General features: G+C 48.5%; 6 protein-coding genes and 1 non-coding gene across 11 annotated transcripts; 5 read left to right on the top strand and 2 right to left on the bottom strand.

Annotated features, from left to right (window-relative positions):
- Window positions 1-652: 652 nt before the first annotated feature.
- FOIG_06041 (uncharacterized protein) lies at window positions 653-2713 on the top strand. 2 transcript variants are annotated; one of them, XM_031204999.1, is made up of 5 exons: window positions 653-764; window positions 866-938; window positions 989-998; window positions 1054-2012; window positions 2072-2713. In XM_031204999.1, exons 1-5 carry the CDS (start codon window positions 693-695, stop codon window positions 2194-2196), a joined length of 1239 nt encoding a protein of 412 aa, XP_031065248.1. In that variant the 5' UTR covers window positions 653-692; the 3' UTR covers window positions 2197-2713. The 2 variants fall into 2 exon arrangements, with proteins under 2 accessions (XP_031065248.1, XP_031065249.1); XM_031205000.1 differs by lacking the exon at window positions 653-764 and having other exon boundaries at window positions 803-938.
- A 90-nt stretch (window positions 2714-2803) lies between these two features.
- Window positions 2804-4299, top strand: FOIG_06040 (uncharacterized protein). Its single transcript, XM_031204998.1, has 4 exons — window positions 2804-2824; window positions 2923-3038; window positions 3098-3759; window positions 3814-4299. Exons 1-4 carry the CDS (start codon window positions 2808-2810, stop codon window positions 4216-4218), a joined length of 1200 nt encoding a protein of 399 aa, XP_031065247.1. The 5' UTR covers window positions 2804-2807; the 3' UTR covers window positions 4219-4299.
- FOIG_06039 (uncharacterized protein) lies at window positions 2820-6222 on the bottom strand. The gene has a single exon (XM_031204997.1). The coding sequence runs from the start codon at window positions 6101-6103 to the stop codon at window positions 4445-4447; it is 1659 nt and encodes a 552-aa protein (XP_031065246.1). The 5' UTR covers window positions 6104-6222; the 3' UTR covers window positions 2820-4444.
- A 106-nt stretch (window positions 6223-6328) lies between these two features.
- Window positions 6329-8198, top strand: FOIG_06038 (uncharacterized protein). The gene is made up of 2 exons (XM_031204996.1): window positions 6329-6569; window positions 6621-8198. Exons 1-2 carry the CDS (start codon window positions 6390-6392, stop codon window positions 7962-7964), a joined length of 1524 nt encoding a protein of 507 aa, XP_031065245.1. The 5' UTR covers window positions 6329-6389; the 3' UTR covers window positions 7965-8198.
- Window positions 8199-12633: 4435 nt separating this feature from the next.
- FOIG_06037 (uncharacterized protein) lies at window positions 12634-17172 on the top strand. 4 transcript variants are annotated; one of them, XM_031204993.1, is made up of 5 exons: window positions 12634-13017; window positions 13095-13260; window positions 13680-13960; window positions 14043-15320; window positions 15367-17172. In XM_031204993.1, exons 3-5 carry the CDS (start codon window positions 13755-13757, stop codon window positions 16073-16075), a joined length of 2193 nt encoding a protein of 730 aa, XP_031065242.1. In that variant the 5' UTR covers window positions 12634-13017; window positions 13095-13260; window positions 13680-13754; the 3' UTR covers window positions 16076-17172. The 4 variants fall into 4 exon arrangements, with proteins under 4 accessions (XP_031065242.1, XP_031065243.1, XP_031065244.1 ...); XM_031204992.1 differs by having other exon boundaries at window positions 12649-12697; window positions 12751-13017; window positions 13095-13960; XM_031204994.1 differs by having other exon boundaries at window positions 12634-12697; window positions 12751-13017; window positions 13095-15320; window positions 15367-17131.
- Window positions 17173-18784: 1612 nt separating this feature from the next.
- Window positions 18785-19591, bottom strand: FOIG_06036 (uncharacterized protein). Its single transcript, XM_031204991.1, has one exon. The coding sequence runs from the start codon at window positions 19442-19444 to the stop codon at window positions 19094-19096; it is 351 nt and encodes a 116-aa protein (XP_031065240.1). The 5' UTR covers window positions 19445-19591; the 3' UTR covers window positions 18785-19093.
- A 2897-nt stretch (window positions 19592-22488) lies between these two features.
- On the top strand, window positions 22489-22604 carry FOIG_06035. The gene has a single exon (XR_004093430.1). It is a non-coding gene; the product is annotated as a 5S ribosomal RNA (ribosomal RNA).

Genomic DNA, 22604 nt, shown 5'->3' with positions numbered 1-22604 from the left:
CACAAATCAAGGGATAGAAAAGTCCGATGGTAAGATTACTGATACTTTCAGTGCTTTAAAGCATATAATAGCCTTTTCGGCTCGGTGCTGCTTGTGTTACCCCAAACGCAGGTACACATCTGGAAAACGAAGATGATGATATTATGACGCTATGAAGATAATTAGAAGAACATATGAAAGAAGACCTAACCTGCTGGATTCACAGGCGGAATTGGCTAAGCGATAGTAGATTGTTTACAGAAGCAAAGTATGACAACGATATGAGTACGAAGAAAGAAGAAGCAGATTTGAGCTGTGGCGCTAGTCGACAGGATGAACGATGCAGAAGAGGTAAAGGATAAAATACAATGTATATGAATTTAGATACGAAGAATTCAGCCACAGGAACAGGATGTCCAGCAAGAAAATTCTTGCACGAAAAAAGTCAAGTCTTGTGTAATATTGCTTTTACTGCAGTGTATAACTGGCCTTGAACTCCGAGCTTGAGTTTCAAGTGGATTCGTGAATCAAATCTACCTTACTTGGGTGTTTCACACTCTCCACTGAATCACGCTAAAACGGCAGCTAACTTATCGATAAGCCGATCGCGGAATCCCTGCAGCAGCTCTCAATGAACTTAGAGCTTCGGCTTGTTGCCTACTTCTTTCAACCATCTTCATCTACTCATCTTCTTGAATAGCCAGCGCGGCATCATGGCCGAGCCAACATATACTATTTTCGTCCGGGTCCCTATGCCCCGTGGTGACTTCGTCGATCCGCCACCGGTACGAAGCTCTTAATCCAACCAGTCAATCATAGGCATATCATGCCCACGCCCTTGCGCGCATCGGAGCAATCATGGCAGAGCTAACCAGAAGCATGACAGGTAAACTGGGACTCCGTCAAAGATGAAGCATTATGGAAGATCCTCTCCGGAGCTGCTAAGAAGCAGATAGACTGTAAGTATTCACCACATTCGTGTATATTCATTGATGCTGACTTAGACAAGGGGACGAAGTGTAGGTGTCGATCTTATCACAATTATCATACAGGCAATACTCATCTGAGGTGCAGCGCCGATCGCTTCGAAGTTCCCGTCGATTTCCTCCTCCAACAAGTCGCATACCTTACCGAACGACATGCTTCCCAAGTCCGCGCTCAAGTCCGAAAAGCTACCGCAGCCGTTCGCGGCTCAGTGCAATCGCCCGTTCCAGGCGGCGACTCCGCCGGACCCGGTCATCAACGAACACATTCAGCCTTATCCATCCGAAAAGACTCACCCATGCCGCGCGCCGAGGCAGGAAGTGGTACTGGCACTCCTCTCAACGCATCAATACGACCGATTGTATCGCGGAATCCATCGACGAATACTACAGTCCTGAGAGATATGACCGGAGGCTCAGCTTCCCCTCGACCTGGAACAGGGTTGGCTTCGCGGACCGGCGAGCGACGTCGTCTTTCATCCTTACCAATATCATCAGTCCCCGACAGATCACCCGATCGAGCAGCTCAACCGGAGCCAGCGCCAGATGAACGAAGCCCGTCACCAGGCCCAGCCGAGGACAGTTCACCAACATCGTCAGAGGACGAGTCTAGCCCCGCTCAATCTCGCATCATTCGTCGACCTCCTCGTTTTCAGCAGCCTGATGGAGGACAATACGAGGATGACGACGATGACGAATCAGAGCCTGCGTTTCAACCTTATACATCTCCTTCCAACCAGACTTCGGCACAGGATCTCGGCTCAACGCTAAGGGGAGACGGGCGCAGCTCTGGCAAAAGGCATCACAGGCCTCACGGAAAGTCCGCTATTCATCAATCTCACACATCAGACTCGTCAGCCAGCTCTGCGGCCATGGTGCAAAAACCGGATAAGTCAGATAAAACGACGGAGCAGCGAACGCCCGGACCTCTCTCACCACGCCGAACTGCAGAACTGGCGGGACGTAGCCCGGGCAATCAAAGTAAGGGTTACTCCCGCGAAGGTAGCGACGGAACGCCTAGTATGGGTAGTAGTTATAGTGATCTTGACGGTAAGTTGCCTTGTTATCCTCAACCCACTTGGTGTAGTTTGCTCACCACACAGTCTTAGACGCCTCAGTTACACAATCTGCATTAGAGGAGGCATTGGCCAGTCACATGAACAGGGGCGCAGGAAGCCGCTTCAGCATCAGCCAGGCTTTTCGTAGTCGTTACAACCCTGGCCCTAATCAGTGATTGGCTTGAGGGTTTGTTTTCGAATTTGTATTGCTTGAAAATGCTCTTTTGACATGGCGTTTGGGCATGGCAAATGCATTAACTAGGGCGTTTGGTGAGGCACCGGTTTTGAACGTTTAGGATACGGTCGTACAGATATCCCACCTCTACTCTTTGCTACGATAGAAACATGGTTGAATATGGAGTATGGCTAGTGCTGTAGGACATTTTTGTGTCTCGCAAAAGCTTCCAGGTTCGTGGTATAGCAGGTAGTTTCTATATGCCCGGGCTGGTGATGGGAGAGTTGCTGCTATCAAATGAGGCATGCGGAGTGTCGAATAAACACAAAGAAGACGCGAGAACGGAGAAACTCCTATTTTGATCTCTTGTTTGCTCAAACACTTTGTAATTGTTTCATGCAGGATATCACAGTATTAGAGCAGCATCTCCGCCGGCTGCGTGCAGCTGCTATAACCCCCTCTCACACTTCTCTGAGTATTTAATCGCAAGCACTTACTAAATGCAACTTCCCTCCTCCCAAACCCTTTCGATCTACCGAAGATATTAGAAAAGTCCCAACTTGACACTCACAGAACCTTGCACCTTTTAGAAGAACATTCCAATCTGACACTATGTTTCTCAGAAGTTGGTCGGGCCTCCCCAAGGATGTCTCCTTTCCGAGAGATCTCGCCGGTCTTGGGTTCGCTATCCATGACTACTTCAAGATGCATCGCTGACATGGAGCAGTTATTTTGTGAATGATGATGATGAGGTCCGATCTATCGAGGACCCGGAGTGTTACTACAAGTACTTCAGCAGCAAGAACTCACGCGTCAATGAGCGCCAGCGCTTCCACTTCAACAGTAAGCGGCTGATCTTGATGCTCTCGGGCTAGGTAGCCTTGCTAATAGAGGTACTACAGTGGCTCTGGAAGACATCATCCATAATCGCCTAGAGAAAGAAGGCCTCAAGAAATACCACCTTTTGCCCGAGAACAAACGGCAATCCCCCGTCTTCCTCACCCCTAACATTGCCAAAACTACCCGCATCGTCGTCGTCCTTGGCGAACCAACTAAAGACCTGGGATGGATTGCTGGCCGCATCGCCAATGGGCCTGGTGGCCTTGCGAAAGGAACCATGATCTCTGTTGTTCAGACACTTGCTAAGCAGGCTGCTAGCTCCAATGACCCGGAACCTCCTTGCGTTATCCTGGCCAACATGGGCCAGCGGTTCTGGTGGCCTGAAGAACAGCGTGCTCTCACCATAGAAGCAGCAGCTGATGTTCCACTTCCCAGTTTGGTGCACTCTGGACGTCGTTTCATCAAGGAACTCAATGAGATTCCTGGAAGCGAGTCGCCTTTGGCGCACATGACGACTGTGCTCAACAAGGTTTCTGAAGTCAACAAGAATGCCAAGATCGACATCATTGCTATTGGGCAAAGCTGTGAGGTTGTCTTGCAGTTCTTTGAAAACGAGAAGCACTGGGCGCAATGGGGTAACCGACTAGGCGGCATGCTCTTCATGGGCACTGTTTTCGCAACAGATTTGCTCGTCAATGCTGAATTCAAAGAGTTCCTAGCCAAGGTAAAACACACACCCTATAGTAGCGATAGTTTCGCAAATCACTGACTATCACAGCGCACCTGCGGCTATCTCATCTCAGAGGAGCCTCTAGACACTCCCCTAGCCATGCCCGGAGGAAACCCATCTCTCCTGATCGAGCCCCTTGGCTGCCCATGCTTCTCTAGCGGAGAAGACCAGTTCATCGAAACCATCCTTATCCAGGCTCTCGAACCAGCACTTGCTTACCTGCAAGAAGTGGCTCTTACTCCTAACTTTGTCAACCCTGACATGGCTGTTGCAGAGCGTCGCCCAACCGATATCACGGACGAGAAATGGAGTGAAATGCCAGAGGAGGTCAAGCCAGAGGTCACCAGCGCTGATCCCGAGAAGATAAAGGAAGGAATCAAGCAGATGAGACGCTGGAAGAAGTTTATGGAGACGGGTGAGGCACCTGACGCAGATTCTGATGATGAGGACTGAAATCATGACGGAGTTGCATGAAGGATCGACCTCGTCGGATCGTGCATGTGTGGGGAGAGTGCAGATGAACACCAGGAACGGAGTTTATGATGAAAAGGGGATATCTTGTTCATTAGAAGTAGACTAGAACCAATCTCAAGTCTCGAGCAGTGGCTAAAAAAGATGTGGCAAGATCCTTTGCAGCTCCTGGTATACCCACGTTATACAAGTTTTGTTTTAAATTATTTTACGCTTTGAACAGTGAGGCTATATTGGGCCCGGCTGGTGTTAGATCCTCAATCAGTTCTCTTGTCCTCCTCACACGCTCCCTGACCACAGCTTCCTCTGCGGTCCAGCGGTCTTCAGCACTTGGTGGGGTGGCGCTCCAGAAGGAGAACACGCCCGACTGTGTAGAAGCCTTTGCTTGCTGGAGCTCTTCTTCCTTGGCAAGCTTGTTGACCATTTTACCCCAGTTGGCGAGGCCTGCGCTTAAGCACTCGCGGCATGTCGCTTTCGCGGCATTATCAGCAGTTAGAAGATCCATGTTTCGTAGCTGCTCCTCTGCAACGTCGACACTGTCACGCGTCCATGAGAGGCCGTCGTCCTTAGATGACGTGGAGAAGAGAATCTCGCCGATCCAAAGACTGAGGGAAGCCTCCTGACAGCGTTCGTGACGGCTGCGCCAGGGAGGCTGGGTACCATCTGGTGGTGGAGGTGGATATTCGGCCTGGGAGAAGGTTTTGACGACTTTGTCGAAGACAGAGTGAGACTTTGTCTTTAATTGAACAGTGGGAGGAGGGTCGTTAGGTAAGTAGCGGCGAGCCTTGAGAAGGGAGAGGTAAATAGGGAGAGCCGCATCGACTTTCCCGCTACGGGCTTTGAAGTTGGCCATAGCAGTGACGGCATCGAGGACATTTTGTGAGGGCAAACCGGCCTTCTCATTCAGCACGAACGTCTTGGGGTTGTAAGGGGGTTGCGACATGTCGACTCCCTGGGTAGCCTCTGCGAGAGCCAGGTGGTATAGCGCCTCAGCGCCTTCGGACTGGTGCTTGAATTCCAGGTAACTAGCGTATTCAAGTGTTGCCTCGAGCTTCTGTCGGGAAGTAAAGCCTTTGGTGCCCAGGATCTTCATGTAGAAATTATCGGCACTGGGGTAAGCAATTTCACAGTCCTCTTCACGAGGCGCATGAGGTTGTCCTGGAGGGATTGGCGTAGGTCTAGGGTTTAAGGGTCCAATAACAAATTCGGGTGGTGAGATGATGTTGCGAGAAAGGTCGCGGACCCATCCATCGACATGTTCCGCGCCTTTTGCAGCCAGCATAATAGCCTCGAAGTAACCTCTCCTCCATTCCTCGCTCTTGCCGGAGATGTCACAGGGGTTAAATTCCCCAGGGATCTCCGCTTCAGGATCGACTCTATCCGTGAGTTTCGTAACACCCTGGCCGTCAACCTTGGGATCCTCCAACCTCAACACCAATCCTCGAGCCAGCTCGAACGACCAAGGCCAATTGACCTCGCCATTCTTCGGTGTCTTGCTGTTATTTGAGTCCCTTAGGAATTTCCGTGTCATCCAACCCCATTCGTGTGGTGTCGGATATTCCTGCTCCAACCTCTCCTCATTGACAAAGAACAAAATCACGCCGAAACAGGCTAAGAGACCCCAAAATGAAGCAGTGTATCGTACCGCCAGCTTAGCTTCGTGCTTCAGCCATTGCCTTCTCTCGGTGGTAAAGTTTCTAACGCCGTTGGTTGTTACTGGAATCGCAAGGAAGGGGAGGTTTGGTCTTGAGTTGGTGGTGAGTTGGGTGCAATGTGTAAAGGTTCGAAGGCATGGTAATCGGGTACGAAGTGTTGGTGTTCTAGGTGTTGAAACCTGAACATGACGGCCAACAAGCCGGTGACGCATGGCGCCTGCGTATTTATGGATCGCGTATTTCGCCTATTCGATATAATCGTCGCTGTCTTGCTATAGTTTACAGATTGTCGTCAAGATGATCGTATCTCGAGTCTTTGGATGATGAGGAATGGGTGTAGGTGATTGGAAAATTGAGCCAATTGGAGCTCCAAATTGCTGACTAAGACATCATTCTCTGCCAAGATCTTGAAAATCTGATTGAGCACATCGTGAAGACTATCATGTACTTGTTAGTGTGAGAGCAGTCGACGTTTTTTATCACATTATCGTGTTTAAAATGTCTTCCTTCTTATCCTCAGACACATTCTCGAACCCAAGATTCCAACTTTTTGCGGCCGCTGTCTTTTCAGCAGCTACTACGGCTTCTTTGTTACTTGGTTATCAAGCATTGGAGCGCGAAGAGAGAGTACATGAACTCAAGAGCTCAATTCCTGCCGCTGACCCTAACGTTCAACCTGTACTGACCTCTAATTTACTTCATCAAACCGCCTTTACTGACTTATTACAGTTAAATAACTTTGGTGGCTCATCAGCGCCACCAGTTGATAAGGAGGATGCAAGGAATCAAGCTCTAGCCCGTCGGGCACAGACTGGTGACTTCGATGAAGAGCTAATTCTCGAACAATTGGCGAGGAACAGGGTATTCTTGACAGACGAGGGCCTTGACAAGCTACGGAACTCGTTCGTCATCGTGGTTGGCTGCGGAGGCGTTGGTTCTCACTGCACAGCAGCCCTTGCGCGTTCTGGTGTTTCGAAAATCAGGCTGATAGATTTCGATCAAGTGACTCTGAGCTCCTTGAACCGACATGCGGTCGCTACACTGGCTGATGTTGGTATTCCCAAGGTTCAATGCTTGGAAAAGCGCTTGATTGCCATTGCACCATGGGTGAAATTTGATCTGCGACAGGAGCAGTTTAATGAGGGTGTTGCGGAGCGCTTACTTCGACCCTGGAGCGAAGATGGACGTGCCCCTGACTTTGTTATCGATGCCATCGACAACATCGAGACCAAGGTCTCACTTCTCGAATATTGCTACAAGAACAACCTACCAGTCATCAGTGCCATGGGCGCAGGGTGCAAAAGCGACCCTACAAGAATCATTGTGGGAGACATTGGGGCTAGCAAGGATGACGGGCTCTCAAGGGCGACACGAAGGAAGCTGAAGCTGAAGGGTATCACAAGCGGCATCCCCGTTGTCTACTCTACGGAGACATCAGGTGCCGGTAAAGCTGAGCTACTCCCGCTACCTGAAGAGGAGTTCCAGAAAGGCTCTGTTGGCGATCTCGCTGCCATGCCCAACTTTCGCGTTCGAATTCTTCCCGTGCTCGGCACAATGCCCGCCATATTTGGTCTTACAGTGGCGAACCATGTCATCCTGAGCATTACAGGCTATCCCCTAGACTATGTACCTGCCAAGGGCCGCGAAAAGATGTACGAGGGCATGCTGGCAACGTTGCAGAGCTATGAAGAGAAGTTGGCACGATTAGGTAATGAGGGCGATCAAATAGGTCTCAAAGTCCCCATCACTGTTGGCGATGTTGCTTTCCTTTCGGAAGAGCTCTATCACGGTCGAAGTGCCATTACTGGTATCCCCACGAAGCTGGTCCTTATCCGGTGGCAGAAACCCAGCGGCTCCAGTATCACGACCTTGGGTGAGGGCAAGAGCATCCAGAAGTGTTCTACATTGAAGCTTCACGATCTCGTGTTAATGACCAAGGATGAAGCCACTAGACATGAGAAGGAGATCTTCAAAGGTGGAAAATCTCTTGAAGATGTATATGATGCTGAGACACTTGCGCGGGTTGAGGAGAAGAGAAAGACGGCTGAGAAGTACGAGGCGTTTCGTTCATGAAAAAGAGGACTGGCTGTGAGGTGTATATCTGGTAGATCTGGATAGAAGACGACTAGAGGTGTACGATCACATCGAATGATTCCTCCTGGCGGCCAGGGGATTCAGTACTGTACGTTTTACGAATTGTAGACGAAGAATTCACGACTTCCTTTGCCCTAAGCTCCCTAATGACAAACTTCCCATGCATAATATCCAACAATATGCTTAACACCCAAGAGACAAACCCTGCTCAAGTCAAATGACCTGATCGGCGTTTACGACAAGTCCCTTTGTTCATGTATGAATAGAACCCAAGTCTACGGTGTGTACATTTACCAATTTCTTCTATCATAGAATGCTTTCTCTCGTAATCAAAGGGCTTCGACCTAAACTCGAAGACGACTACTGTCACTGCTGGTCCAAGATTGCTGTGATGGACAACGTGGAGCCGATCACATTGTGTCATTGCCCTGCCTTGGGAGGATCAACAAGATAAGCCAGAGCACAAACATCTTTCATGATGATCCAATTACCTGACGCCAAGTCAAACATATTGCGTGTTTCCAAGAGCCTGTTATGTTGACATGGTTAGTATCGGGCATCCAAGTTTTGGACTTGTCATATCAGCGTGATGCTATCTCAAAAGTGTTTTTGGCTGAATGCATATTCGTGCTGATCTTGTAATTTCGGTGTAAGAGTTGGTATCAGGCCTCATGTCTCTAGGCATGTCAGCCTTGACCAGCTTCACAGCACATGTGTAGGATTGTGACCATGGCGTAGGATTCAATGGCGCGCAAGTAATTTCATACGAACGTAACGCAACATCGATATGTAACTCTAGTGTCGCACATTGATAGAGTCGACTCACGGACCATGATCACACAGTCACTTAATCGTAACTGGCATTGCGCGCTGTGACTCTGACATTTTGCAGCCATTGGACCTCAGGCCGAAACTGTTTGCCTTGAAGTTTATTAATACCATTAACAACGCCCGCTCATATGCCACCCTCGTCACCCTCGCAGCATTTACACTTTGACATTGATGACTGCAGACCCAACGTTGACGTGGATCAAAAATGCAAACTGAAAACTACTAACACTTTCATCGTAGGCCCAACTCAAGGTGCCAACATCAATGGATCTCCTCACCGCGCTGTTTACTCATTTTCTCAAAGTCATTTTTACGTCTCCATGATAGGCGCAAAGGGCCCCCACGATGTATTTGCCTTGTAAGGCTTACCAACCCTGGTTCGATTCCCGACAGGCAAAATGTAGGCTCGCTGCATAATTGTCTCAAGATACGCCAATTTTCAAGCGTTGGGTTGCTGTTGGGTCTCCTATGCAGGGATCGAGAGAGGCCTATAGTCTCACAAGTTGTGATATTGAGGTTGTTTGTTCCCAGACCGCTTTGATAGCCATTTATGAGCGTGTAAGAGGCTTCAAGCAGACCAATGGTAACGACACAATGAGCAAACTAATGTCTGTTGCCATTCTGGTGGTTCCATATTATCCAATTGTCTCGTGAGTGAGGGACTCTTTACACAGGGTGGTGGAACTGCAGTTGTCAAAAAGCAAATACTGCGTAAACTCAACCACTCGCCTAATGTTAGGCGAGAGAAAATGTGAATGCTCACAGAGAAAACAAGATATATCGCATATTCATCGACGTCGATTAAACGCCCGTTTCAGATGCAGGCTCAAAAAGCAGCCCAAGCAGTCGCCTTGCGAGAAATGTATAGAGATGGTGTTTGAAAGTGCTATTATAAGTGATCAACGGACGGACGGGAACGGGAGGCCGAGCAATAATGCACGGGGTAAGAAAGTGCACGAAAAGGTATCTAAATCGAGAAGTGAATAGAGAAGCACAAAGACAAACAAGTATTGGGTTGCGAGATAAAAACGCAGGATCTCACGGCTTTACCCTCACAGGGCGGCGAGGTTGGGGAAGCCATGCACAAAGAAACGTTACACACTTCCCGTATCTCGGGAACGATCAAGTGAATCAAACATATTAATGAGGAGAGAAGAGAGAAGTGGGAGTCGTGACATCTTATGAAAGAACGTGAACAATAAGTATCCCCAAGCCTGGTAGGACAACATCTGGGTCTCTGCAGCGTGAAGCACAGGGAATGCCGCCGAGAGGCTGAGGATATATGGAAGTGCAGCAGGCCGTTGTGATACACCTTATCACTTGCAGTTGAGGCCCCATATGCAGTTCCCCAGCGCTTTAGGATCCGTTACTGGGCTGAGGTTTACATGGCCATTCGTGTAACCCTGGTATGGAAGCACAGAGTATCTCATCCAAAGGCGTCGTCACAAGACAACGGACAACACTGGTGCTCACATAAAGATGTCGTGCAAGACTGAAATGTTCTCAAGTATATGCTGTGTGTAACTTCGGAGGACAGTCCAATGCCAATAATTGGCACTCTCAGATTTCGCAACAAAGCACTAGTTCAAGTTCTTGGTCGTCACCAGATCCTGACCGGCAGCATGACATAAAGCATCCGATCGAAGGCTTGATCATGCCTGCACTTCTTCTTTCAGCTCCTATAAGTCATGTTGCCTAGTTCGGTTTCACAGATATGATGGGTGCGCAAAGACTATCTGGGCTTATAATGTCAGCTGGAAATATTCTTTGTAACAGTGTCGCCTGGCACATGTCGTATTGCAGGACCATCAACTTAATCCTTTGTCGTGTACATCATACACACTATGCCACCGGGTTCTGTCATCTATGTGTGCTACAATAGACACGAACTCTTCAGTTGAGCCTCAACATATTAGACCGCGAACCGGCGTCAAGGCACCAAGGCGTCTCTCTCGGGACCTGCGTCTAGCACAGCCAATGACGATCCTTCCGAAACCGATTCCCTCATTAATACCAAACAGCGCCTCCAAATTCCTATTGCAGTGAAGGCAACTGGAACTTAAGATCACCATGAAATTAACCTGCAACGCGACAACCAACGATTGCATATTTGCCGCCCTCGTTTGTGTAGCTGAAAGGTTCCATGACCAACATATGACCTCTTGTTTCCTCATCGTGACGGAAAGGGCTGTATACAAGAGCGAATGGGGCTCTGCTGCCTGAACCTCACAAGGGTTGCCTTGTTCAGTTAGGTCTTACTCATTGGTGAGATTGAAGGCCCAGGCGCGTATTGGATACCGATTGGGTGCCTCGCATGCGGGGGGTGACTCCAACAGCCTTGCGAGATTACCGTGCCAACTGCTGAATGTTATGATCTGTCGTTGGGCTATCGGAGTGCATGGGGTAGCCGCTTTCACTGGAGTAAGCTGTCTGGAATCTAGGACTTTTCATCTGGAAGCTCGTGGCTCGTGGCTCTCGCGCGAAAGCCACGATATCTAGGATGTGAATCCTTCCACAACTAGTCTCCGGAACGTGGGGAGACACTACCGCTTAGACGACGGGGGAAGACCCGTCACCCAGGTATGAAAAGTTGGCCAATTTCAACAACCATATCGGTAATCAGCTATGTCAACCATACCCTGTACCTGTTGGGTTGATAATCATGATTTGTGATGATGAGTTGTTAATGGCGAATTGTCGACGATGCCAGTTGTCCAAAGTGGCGTTCTGTCAAAATTACTCTACGGCCCAATGCATATATTCCACGCATTCGCGTCAAATCGCCAACACACAACTACCGAGACCACACCCATAGATGCGCTGCTTCATGGGAGGCCTGAATTTAAAAGCCGCCCCGTTCTCACCTCAAAGCGATCAAAACAAATCCTAATCGCTCTCGCTTTCACTTCAACCGTCCGAGCCTGAGGATCGTGAGAGCACACGACAGCACTTCTGCCTGCGCCCCGGCCAGTCGACTCATCTCCATTTCTACCTAAAGGGGGCAATATTTTCACTCCTCACTTCGCCTTCCCTGAGATTTCTTTTTACAAAAGGCCGAATAGGCATCTGGCGGCCGCCTGGAAGACCCTCGCTTGAGGGTCTATTGGTCATGCATCAAACTTTGGGCCTCTCTGTCCAGACCTGGATGCCAGCATGATGCTTCTTGTGCCGCTTTCCTTCATGGGAGCATTTGATGATATATGACATCTAGGATCATCGTTGGCACCAACGAGCCATGAGAACACTGGTTCAGCTCTGAGGTTGGTTCATCCCGCGTTATTGATCACCGAGAAAAGGGGCACCTCGCCCAATCTGTCGGGATTAGCGACATGCAATATTGTATCCAAAGAAGCTGAAATGACAGGTTCAGCTTCTCACCACGCCTCACGGTAGAGGATCTACGGCGTGAATGAGTCATGTGCTAATGAGTCTGGTGAGTATTATTTTTCGTACTTCAGCCTTGATTTCTGGCTCAGCGAGGCCTCGTGAGTAGTCTGAGCTGGAAGACTTGTGAAGCATAGGCTCTGGTGATCGCAGACGTGGAACAGGCTTCCATCTGAGCCACAAGCTGACGAAGGAATACGCTCAAGAGAAACCTCATATCGTACTCTGTAGAACTGCCATCCAGTCATTCCGAGATGAAGTTGGATGTCGGAACTGTAAATAGGACTTAGTCAGCGACGGCTTTCAAGTAGGTTTTGTAAGTGTCCGAGATTCCATGGGCGAACCGTGGCGGCATTGAACAACTCTTCAGAGGGGTGGTTTTCAACCCCCCTCCCCCCCATGGTTTTCACTTTAACTTATGGAGCAAAGAATCGGGCGAGGCATGGCCCTTGTCCTAGTTCGCCCACCATGATAAACAAAATACGAAGATTTGCTTGGTATATATACCTAGAGTTGCTTTTCTTCAAGTTATATGTTCTAGTATTCAAAGATTTAGCTGCCACAATTGTGTCGATTTACTGGGGCCATTTTTTATACTACCACTCATTTATTCCCCTACCTACGTCCTTGGCGAAAGTAGTTAACTTACTACTTTCGTCGGTGCATGGTTCCTACATTATCGCTGGCCAGTGGCACGCTCCCACGAAGCTAACCGCTTTACCCAATTATGCCTGTTTTGCAGTTCAAAGGTTGATATATATATATTATTGTGTTACAGACACGCAGCAACTTGGCTGTGTTTTGGAAGGTCAACGAGGTATGTTTACTATTGCAAAATGAACGCGAGAAGCTAGGCTTCTTTGATGAGGGGCATTTGATGCTAATGTGCCGCAGAGCCTCAAACGAGGCAACCGTGGCGGGCGAACCAGGCAGCCTTGAGCCCACCCTCTCATCATCAATATCACAAAAATTTCCAATTGCATATTGATTGCATTTCGTTCGCAAGGGAAGACCGCGTTCCCACCATCTCAGATTGAACTGAGACTGCACATATCAGCGGGTAAGATAATGAAACCAGCCTTTTATCCGATCCTCTCAGCTGTTGTTTCCTTTTTTGCGAACCATCAGCCCAGCCCAGCCAAGCCAATTGTGAATTGTGGCTGCTTGGTTGACCACCCCTCACTCAAAGCCAAACATGGAACCCAACCCCCAATGGCGATGCTGGACAAGCCTGGAACCTTGGTGGATATACGTCAGGCAGCCCTGAACGAGAACAAGGCCACATTGGTACCCACCACTCACTTGCTTCCACCTCTTGCCCTGTCTTGTCTACCTACCTTACATGCATCTGTATCCCTTGGGATCTAACCTTTTGCTTCTCCTTCTCTCCTTCTCTGTAACAATCACAGCATAATTATGGTTGACCGAATTCTGTACTGCAGAATTCTCTTCATTTGACAGTTTCTCACTCTTCTCTAGCTCTCTCTCTCCCTCACTTACAGGCGCGCGCCGGTTGGGCTCGGCACGGTCTCCCATGCTTTGTCATAGCCTAACATGGCAGGCATTACGGACAAATGGGTCCGACATTTGAGGACTCGCGACCGCCAGGACAAGGCAGATTCACACTCTTTTGCGTGCGATATCTGCGGCGACGAAATCAAGACGTTAGAAGCTTGGCTCGAACACGCCAAATCCGATCAGGAGCATCGGGAAAAGTGGCCGACGCTGGAATCAGCGCAACTATCATACGTTAATAAGGGGTCAGTTCACTCCCCAGCTCGGTTCAGTGGTATCGCTGTACCTGCATAGCAATATACATACTCATTCATCTTCTTCTTGCAGATCCAATAGACCAAATAGTCAGGACTCCAATAGCAGGAAGCGACGTGCAGACACCACCAATGGGACTGCAGGGGACCAAACCACAACGGGCAATGCAGTCGATCAAGACCGAGATGCCGATGGCCACCAGGCAAAGCGTCGGTCGCCTGAACCGGGCGCTCAAGGCCGTAGCCGTGCCCGTAATGACTACCGGAACGACTACGGGGGTCGGCCCCACCAGAACACATCAGGCCGCCAGCTCTGGACCTCCGATGATGGTGTTCAGCAAAAGTCACAGGGTCAAGGGCGGGCTGTCTCTCTTGGTTCGCCCAGGCAAGGGCCTACCAAGGCAAACAGACCTACCCAGCCTGCCACACAACAAGTCAGTCGGCCTTCATCCAATGATGATGAGTCCACCTCCAAGATGATGCGTCAACCAGAGACAAGACCCATCTCACAAGATCAGCTTGTCGCAGAGGTGAAAGGCATCTACGCAGGACTGGTCATGGTTGAGACAAAGTGCATCGAAGTTGACAATGCCCAATCATCCAACACTGATGCTAATTCAAAACTTAACAACGAACAATGGCAGGCTTTGATTGCACTTCACCGAACACTCCTCCATGAGCATCATGACTTCTTTCTTGCAAGTCAACACCCCTCTGCCAGCCCTGCTTTGCGAAGGTTGGCTTCCAAGTATGCTATGCCTGCTCGTATGTGGCGACACGGCATTCACTCGTTTCTTGAACTTCTTCGACATCGTCTGCCTGCCTCTCTAGAGCACATGCTCACCTTTCTGTATTTGGCTTACAGTATGATGGCCTTGCTATACGAAACTGTGCCTGCTTTTGAGGATACGTGGATCGAGTGTCTTGGAGACCTTGGTAGATATCGCATGGCCATTGAGGACGACGATATCAGAGACCGTGAGGTGTGGACTGGCGTAAGTCGTCACTGGTACAGCAAAGCATCTGATAAGTCCCCTACTACGGGTAGACTTTATCACCATCTGGCCATCTTGGCCCGTCCCAATGCCCTGCAGCAGCTGTACTACTACACCAAGTCCCTCTGTGTTCCTATTCCTTTTTCAAGCGCACGGGAAAGTATAATGACGTTGTTTGATCCTGTGTTGAACAACAATACGGCCCGTCTTGCCCCTGTTGATGCTGCATTCGTGCGCGCTCATGGAATCCTCTTCTCTGGGAAGTCCCGAGACCAGTTGCCAGAGTCAACGGATAGCTTTATTGATTCACTTGATGGTCATATTGGTCGGGTAACTAAGCGATGGTTGGAATCAGGGTCAGTCGGCATTGAAAAGTCGTTCGAACTAAACTAACTCCAGCAGATATTATATTGCCATTGCTCTGTCATGTTCTCTACTCGGGTATGGTGCTGAGTCCAATGTTCTTATGCGGGCCATGTCCAAGAAGCCCGAAGAGACTGACGTCACCATGGATGGGAACACAATCTCCGAGGCTACCCCTGACGAGACATTCAAGCTTGCGCTTGACTTTGCAACCCGGACGATTTCGCGAGTTCTTTATCGCTGGGGAGACACCAATACGTTGCCTTTCGTGCATTCCATCCTGGTCTTCATGAATTTCATGACACAGTATCCAGCGGCTATTTCCCATTTGGAGGACGCATATCCCTGGAAACTAACTTCCATTATGCTTAACACTCTCTTGCTTTCCTGCGAGCCTGGGTATGAGATTCGTGGCCACTTCCGCCTACCGGAAAAGGACCGGCTCCCGCACCCGTTGCCCGAGGACTTTGCCATGCGAGGCCTGCTCTACGCCGAGGACTACTTCCCCAACGACTGGTTCAGTAATGACAAGATAGACGAGGACGAGAAGTCCTTTGAGTTACCGTCTGTCTCGGAAGAGCGCAAGGACCGTATCCTGTCCCTTGGACACAAGATTGCATCCTCAGGTAACTGGCTTCTTTGGAATGGAGAAACTCGCCAATTCGAGGTTCCAGAAAAGTATAACGTCAAAATAAACCTAGACAGCAGGCAAAAGGACAACGCCGAGTTACAGAACATGCCCATATGAGCTCACTGTCGGCTAATTTGGCAGGGTATTCTCCATGCTCACACATTAGCAAGCTAACAGTGTTGGCATGGAAGTGTCCTGCCAGAACAGTTGAGAGATGCCATGCCAGGCATTTTGCTCCGACCCTTGACTGTCACCAAGACAAGTATCAAGCTCCTGGATAGACATTGGTCCATTTCCCAGTATCTTCCAAGTAGCCAGGCCTACCGGCACCAACGTGGATGTCTCCGTTTATGCCAAACAAAGGGGTACTTCATTGGAGCCAGCCAGAACAATAGCTTGGATATGGACCCGCCCACGCTTCCCCTACACGGATGGATATCATCTTTAAACACCATATCTCACCCATGCTATCACCGTATCGAATTCAACATGTTTATTGATCAAATCTTGGACATCCGGAAGACTTTGTGATTATTTGACACGCTACTGGGCCCCGGAGCAGTATTTTCGGGTGCTCCGAAGGTGGAGAACCAAACGTTATGTTGACGTTTGCTCTCGTTAACCCAGCCCGGTATTCTTCTATAGAGAATACCTGGTACAAGGTTGCGCCCAAGAAATTGCCAATCAAGACAGTAACTCTATTTCTTTGGACAAACCGCTATTTTTGATACGTTTCAGGCCTTGTTACCGATGAGCCAGGCCTTATGTCCGAGTGAGCCTCTCACCCAATTCGCTCTTTTGGTTCACTGACATTTCCTGTCGTTTTTTTTGAGTGTTGTTGCTTTTCCTTATCGCTATTTTAATTTTCTTCCTTGTATGTACTTGCTACTCCTGTTTTAGCGCTCTGAGTGGGTTATCCAGATTGTATGTTGAACCTATCAAGCGTGTACATATTGTATTTCTTTTATTGTCTTTTACGTCGCTTTACATTTGTAGCGACAATGGGTGGCAGTTTGTGTACTATTCGGGTGTTGGGGGATTATTAGAAAGAAGAAGAGGAAAGTATGGACTCATGAATAGATACCTGACCGAGTAGAATGATACATGTTAATTGGTCAATTGACCTGTTATAAAATAATCAAGGCTGGCAATGGCTAAGGTATGATAGCATCACATCACAAGTGTCATAAGGAGCGGGAAGTGGAGTCTCCCGCGCTTCCCGCCCCCACACTTGGACACTTGCATTAGGCGTACCGAACTGTCGGGTCAATTTGGGGGCCAAAAATGCGACACTTGGCCAACATTTCAGGCCATCTGCAGGATAACGTACCCAGAAAAAAAAGTACTGGGATCATATGCATCGGCAGTCGAAATATGTTTGATTTTCATGACGCAGACAATTTGGCTGCAAATTCAAAGTCTACTGTCGCGGATGGTGCGGAATGGCTAGAAACGCGGCCATGGCATGATTTTGACGTTGCTAGTGTGTAGCTCGCATAGTGTAGGATTTTTAGGTCGACGAATCGGAAAAAAAGGGAGGCCCAGGCGGCGTCATGCACATGGTGATGGGTTGTCTAATGCGTATCCAGCTACCGTTTGTGATGCACTGAAACGTGTGGGAGGAGCTGGTAGCTTGTTTTGGGTGGCATTGGGCATCACTGCGGGATATATGGATGGGCCAGTTGGATGAAGGATTGCGAATCTATCGAGAGTCTGATCAAGACTAGAGACTATCAAGTTTATTTGATATTAAAAGGCGTCGGATATGCGGGAGTCAGTAGCACATGTCATCTGGTCAACCAATTTGGGCCAATAGCAGCACTCTGACTATGCCAGATATCGACTGAGAGTTTTTGAGGCCGCGAATCAGGCTCATACTTGTATCTTATAAAGTTTGAGAGCATGAAGTAACGATGGACGATTTGACGCGGCAATGTTGTGATGCAGTAAGGACATCTGTGGTACCGGCAGTTCAGTTGAGGCATGATTCTTCCACATCTTGAAGCTATTCACTTTGACGGAGTATCAACAGTATGAAATTGTACATAGATGATACATGGCTTGATATCTACGAATGTACTATAATACCTCATGCTCTGTGCCGTTGTTCTAGCCTTGCCACAGTAATACACCTTAGGCAAATCCGCACTGAAGAGTAACTTGAGAACGAGGTGAAAAGGGCACCTTCCGGATTTGCATCTCCAAATTGAGGTAAGGTATTTAGAGTTTACCAAAGAATCTGCTCTTCGGCCATTAGTCAGTTTCAGCCCCACGGGGTCTTTCCTAAAAGTGAAGCTAAGGTATTCGCCAAATCAAGGCAAGAGACAGAGGTCAGAGTACCTACTGAGATCGAGCTTCAGCGAGGTCAGCGGCCGCCAATCAGGTTAATCGGATTAAGGCCCTTCCGTGTTCAAAGCTACAGGCAACGAATTGGGTTGCCCTCCGCTTGAGGCGGCCCTGGAGGGTAGTCGTAAAATATCCCCTGTATGGAGATCGAAGAAAATCTCCCCTTTGAGAAGAAAATTCCCTCTTTTGGCACTAGAGATAGCTTCAAGAAGAGACCAAGCAGGAGACTAAGCAAGAGATACAACAAGAAGACCATAGGGTCAAGCTAGGCAGAGGCCTTTGCCTCGCCTAGGACGACAGCCTGTCAGCATCAGGGTCTTGTAGATACTGCATCAAGATATCCTAGCATTTTCTCGGGAGCTCGATTACAGGAATATTAGAACTACACAAGATACCCCTACTAAGATGTTATGAACTAAACGTAGAGAGGCTCTCGGTCGTGACGTGATATAAAACAAAGAAAGAGCATCCAGTCACGACTTTGTTTACAAGAAAGGTAGAGAGACAAGTTTTCCGATACCAGGCTCAACCACAAAAAACGTTCCAACTCAAACATATCAGAACCAAGATAGTGCCAGCGCTGAGGTATGTCAAGATGCTGCTGAGTACATTTGCTGCTTAATTATAACATCAATATAATCGTTATATCACTCCTACATAGAGATGAACTGAAAGCCATATCGGGCACATCATTCGAACGAGCTTGGCCGTTGCGTTCGGAAGATGGACCATGTGTGCCCTTGGTTTGGGGGGGTCACGCACCCGATGTCATGGCATTCTACAGAGCTTCTAGAATCGTTCTAGAATAATTCTAGAGCAACGGCTAGTCTCATACCGTGATAACTTGATCCTGCGGTCGCCTTGATCCCTCAGGTATTCGGAACCCGGAGACCTCGTGCTTTCCACGAGTCGCAACGTAATGCCCGAGGTCCGATTACGCATTAGCCGTCTGCTTCCGAGGTGGAATGCCGAGATTGTGAAAGTCTCCGAATTGCCTGACCATCGTGAGATAACTTCGCCGAACTCTTCAAGATGGCCCATGTTTATCGACGAGGCAGAGAAAAAGGCAACCGCTAATTTACGCGGAACAGGCTCCAATACCCGCCGAGTGTCCATGCGGATGCAGTAGCGGTTAGGCATGTGATTGATTCCATGAAATGCTTGCAAATAGCGGTCGGTATTACGTTTATCGAGAGGCTGAGGATGTTCTCAGGACCCCCGAGAGCAGTCATGTTGTTCGAGTATTACGTGTGAATGATTCGGTTGCACAGAGGCATTGTAAATTCAATTTACAAGTGTAAGTCATAGTGTAGTCCTAGCTCAATACGCCCCCAAAATGGATAAATGCGGGGATTGCTCCATTTGGGAGCTGTCAACTTGAGGTGTGTACCCGTAAGATTAAGATTACTGAACTGGACTGAACGCTTGAGCTCGTACATTTGAGGCCTGTCAATATAATGGATGTTACTTGAAATGTCTGAGGCCGCTCCAATGCCGGTCGAGGTAATACACGGATACGTGTCAGCGTGGCACTCAAGGGCAACCAAGACCTACAGGAATGGCACGGCAATGTCCTGCATCGATTAAACTACCTTATAAAGATGCAGTGTAACTAATCCAAGGCCGGCTCGTGCCGCGTGATCAGTGCACCAAAAGTACCGGAGTCAACCGCAGCTGCAGCAGCTATTGAAGTGGAGGAGGTTTCATCTGCACCGCAAAGCCCTAGGCGCCGTCTCACTAGATCCTCGTAGTTGGTGCTCGAGGGTACAGTAACCAACCAATGCACTACAGCAGCAGGCTTCACATGATTCTTGCTGATCTGTACTCGACCGCCTCATTTCTTAAACTCGGTGAAGACTCGAGACCGAATGAGGAAGCTTTGTGTCAGCCTTTTTGAAACCGGGTGATATCAGATGCGAATGCTTCGATCATCGTGAGCCTAATATTGCCATTTTGCATTGAGTTGTGCTGTCCTGCGTGGGGCATGGCATGGCATGGCATGGCATACTCGTCGCCTCATAACTTTTGGTTCGCCAAATGCGGCTCTGCCCTCTGACATCAACACAACAGCCAACACAATGAGGGGTAATGCAAGGGAGGGTAGCTTCTCACTCTCACTGCGACTGAATGTGACTATGACTGTTACACTCCAACGTCTTTTTACCCATGAAACGAAGGATGGTTCATGCAGTTTCCCGGCGCTTGTGCCTGTATCACCTCCCATGAATCCCCATCAATTATCGTGCGCAGTTGTACAAAGAAAATGAGTCTCGTCTGTTCTCGTCGGAACACACACTCACACACTCACTCTCTGGGTAGCACACGCCCTCAGAAACCAGTTACTTCTTCGAATTAGGCGAATTCTTCGGTAGGCAAGCTCCGAGACCGAATCGACACGATATGAACCGTCCGTCGTTCTGCAAGGTCGTGGATCTGCGGCTGAGATGCATTGCGCAGACGCATGCTCTAACGCGGGCGCCTTGTTTTTCTCACCTCCCTTCTCGGGGACTACTACTCACTCGCCCCGCCCGAGCAGTGCATCTACAGCGACGAGAACTTGCACTTTCGAGCGCTTGTATGGAGGTTATTGACCCTTTTTATCTTTAGGCACATGCGATGCCTGCAGAGCCGCATTGACACACGCAGGCCACAACCACCATCAAGAGCATCACCTACCAATAAAAGCGAAAGGCAACGAGTTGCCTTCCTGTCAAGCATCAGATTATACGTCATTGCACTTCTCAACAAGTGCTCTCGTCTCCAGCTCCATGCACGAGGCAGAAAGGAGCATGGCATGGCGTCCGTGAGATAATGACTCGCCGAGTAATTCTCGGATGCTGTATCGTATCGAGTTGCCCTATATGGAAGAATATTGTGAGGCTGATGCGGTATTTTGAAAAACAAAAAGGCTCCATTGTAGTACTGAAAATGACTCAAGCGTGATAATATCTCTCAACTAATCTGCTCAGACGGGGGCGGTGAGAGTCATTGCTGTGCATGTGAGCTAAGAGACTTCATCAGGATGAAACAGAATTCACTGCTGTGGTTTGAAATAGATGGATCATGTTGGTTCAGAAGCGTAGTTATCTGTAGTTCTGTCGTAATTCAAGAGGCATCACGCCCTACCATTTGGTTCATCATGAGGCAGTTGGGGACCCCAAATCGCTATTTGTAAATTCGAATGGAGAAGATTCTTCAGTCTTCGCTAAGACCCAGTTTGATAAATTATATATGTAGTAGCCAGGCGGTGTTGTCAAGATCGTGGTTGTGGCGATGGTGTTGAGTGTAACAATGGACAACTTCACCTTTTCAATGACTTTAATTCTATCATTGTTCGACCTGTCCCTATCACTATCCAAAAAGCTTTCTCAATAGCATATCCTACCTCATATCTTATATTTGCTACACGTAGAATCATACCCAATATCCACGTCAAGCCAAAAATAGACTTCTAACACTTGGCAGGATGTAAGGCATTTAGATCCCAAACAACCTCTTATATCTATGAAGAGATACCCATGAACATACTCTATGATATTTTATGTGTATAGGAAGGTTCAGACTGAAATCGAGTTAGCAAACCGTAGTAATGTCTACCTTTCTGATGCTTCAGGCTGGGTATAGGGGTCTCAGACTGATTGGGACTCTGGCGATGCTAAGATGCCATTCCACCATATTTTCAAATTGAAACAAGATTAAGCTTCTTATTGTATTGATATCCATGTCTTTGGACGTGCAATCTAGAGTTCTGTTTCTGTTAATTGCAACCAGCGCAACATAACTTGAACGGAGAATGTAAGGCTAGACAGTTGCTATAGACCTATTTAACCTTTCATACTAAGAAGTTTAATTCTAAACCAGAATTGAATCTCTATTTCTACTATAAGTTATGGTGTTTACTTGCCGTATGTATCAAGTCTGTTGTACATGAAGCCTCTCCTTACTTACACGCCAAACAAGCCGTAACTCCCCCATCAATCCACCATCAGCAGTAAACAACACATTAAAAGGTATCAGTCTCATTGCTCTGTTCTTGTTCTTTGATTTATGATTGGTTTTCATCCGGACAAGGCTGCGCTGCCCCTTGTTATCACGATCAGGCTGTAGGGCAAACAGGGCTCTCGGCTACCTACCAACAACACCAGCCACCTTATATGGCAATACAACAGCTCGTCACAGCACATACGACCACAGCTCGAAGAAAATACGGGATCCCGTCTGCTCTCCCATAGTCAAGCTTCGAAGCGCTGGATTAGTAGTTGGGTCGGTGACGACCAGCGAATCCCCGGTGTTGTATGTT

Source organism: Fusarium odoratissimum, assembly GCF_000260195.1.
Source record: "Fusarium odoratissimum NRRL 54006 unplaced genomic scaffold supercont1.8, whole genome shotgun sequence".
Taxonomy (NCBI): Eukaryota; Fungi; Ascomycota; class Sordariomycetes; order Hypocreales; family Nectriaceae; genus Fusarium; species Fusarium odoratissimum.
This window is presented reverse-complemented; position numbering and strand designations above follow the sequence as displayed.

Excerpts from the sequence above, each read along its gene's own strand:
- FOIG_06041 (XM_031204999.1), top strand. The coding sequence starts at position 693 with ATGGCCGAGCCAACATATACTATTTTCGTCCGGGTCCCTATGCCCCGT. Across the intron at positions 765-865 it reads ACTTCGTCGATCCGCCACCG|GTAAACTGGGACTCCGTCAA; the intron begins GTACGAAGCTCT and ends GAAGCATGACAG. Across the intron at positions 2,013-2,071 it reads TAGTTATAGTGATCTTGACG|ACGCCTCAGTTACACAATCT; the intron begins GTAAGTTGCCTT and ends ACACAGTCTTAG.
- FOIG_06040 (XM_031204998.1), top strand. Across the intron at positions 3,039-3,097 it reads CCAGCGCTTCCACTTCAACA|TGGCTCTGGAAGACATCATC; the intron begins GTAAGCGGCTGA and ends GAGGTACTACAG. Across the intron at positions 3,760-3,813 it reads TCAAAGAGTTCCTAGCCAAG|CGCACCTGCGGCTATCTCAT; the intron begins GTAAAACACACA and ends TGACTATCACAG.
- FOIG_06039 (XM_031204997.1), bottom strand. The coding sequence starts at position 6,103 with ATGCGTCACCGGCTTGTTGGCCGTCATGTTCAGGTTTCAACACCTAGA.
- FOIG_06038 (XM_031204996.1), top strand. The coding sequence starts at position 6,390 with ATGTCTTCCTTCTTATCCTCAGACACATTCTCGAACCCAAGATTCCAA. Across the intron at positions 6,570-6,620 it reads CTGACCCTAACGTTCAACCT|TTAAATAACTTTGGTGGCTC; the intron begins GTACTGACCTCT and ends GACTTATTACAG.
- FOIG_06037 (XM_031204993.1), top strand. The coding sequence starts at position 13,755 with ATGGCAGGCATTACGGACAAATGGGTCCGACATTTGAGGACTCGCGAC. Across the intron at positions 13,961-14,042 it reads CTATCATACGTTAATAAGGG|ATCCAATAGACCAAATAGTC; the intron begins GTCAGTTCACTC and ends TTCTTCTTGCAG. Across the intron at positions 15,321-15,366 it reads AAGCGATGGTTGGAATCAGG|ATATTATATTGCCATTGCTC; the intron begins GTCAGTCGGCAT and ends TAACTCCAGCAG.
- FOIG_06036 (XM_031204991.1), bottom strand. The coding sequence starts at position 19,444 with ATGCCTAACCGCTACTGCATCCGCATGGACACTCGGCGGGTATTGGAG.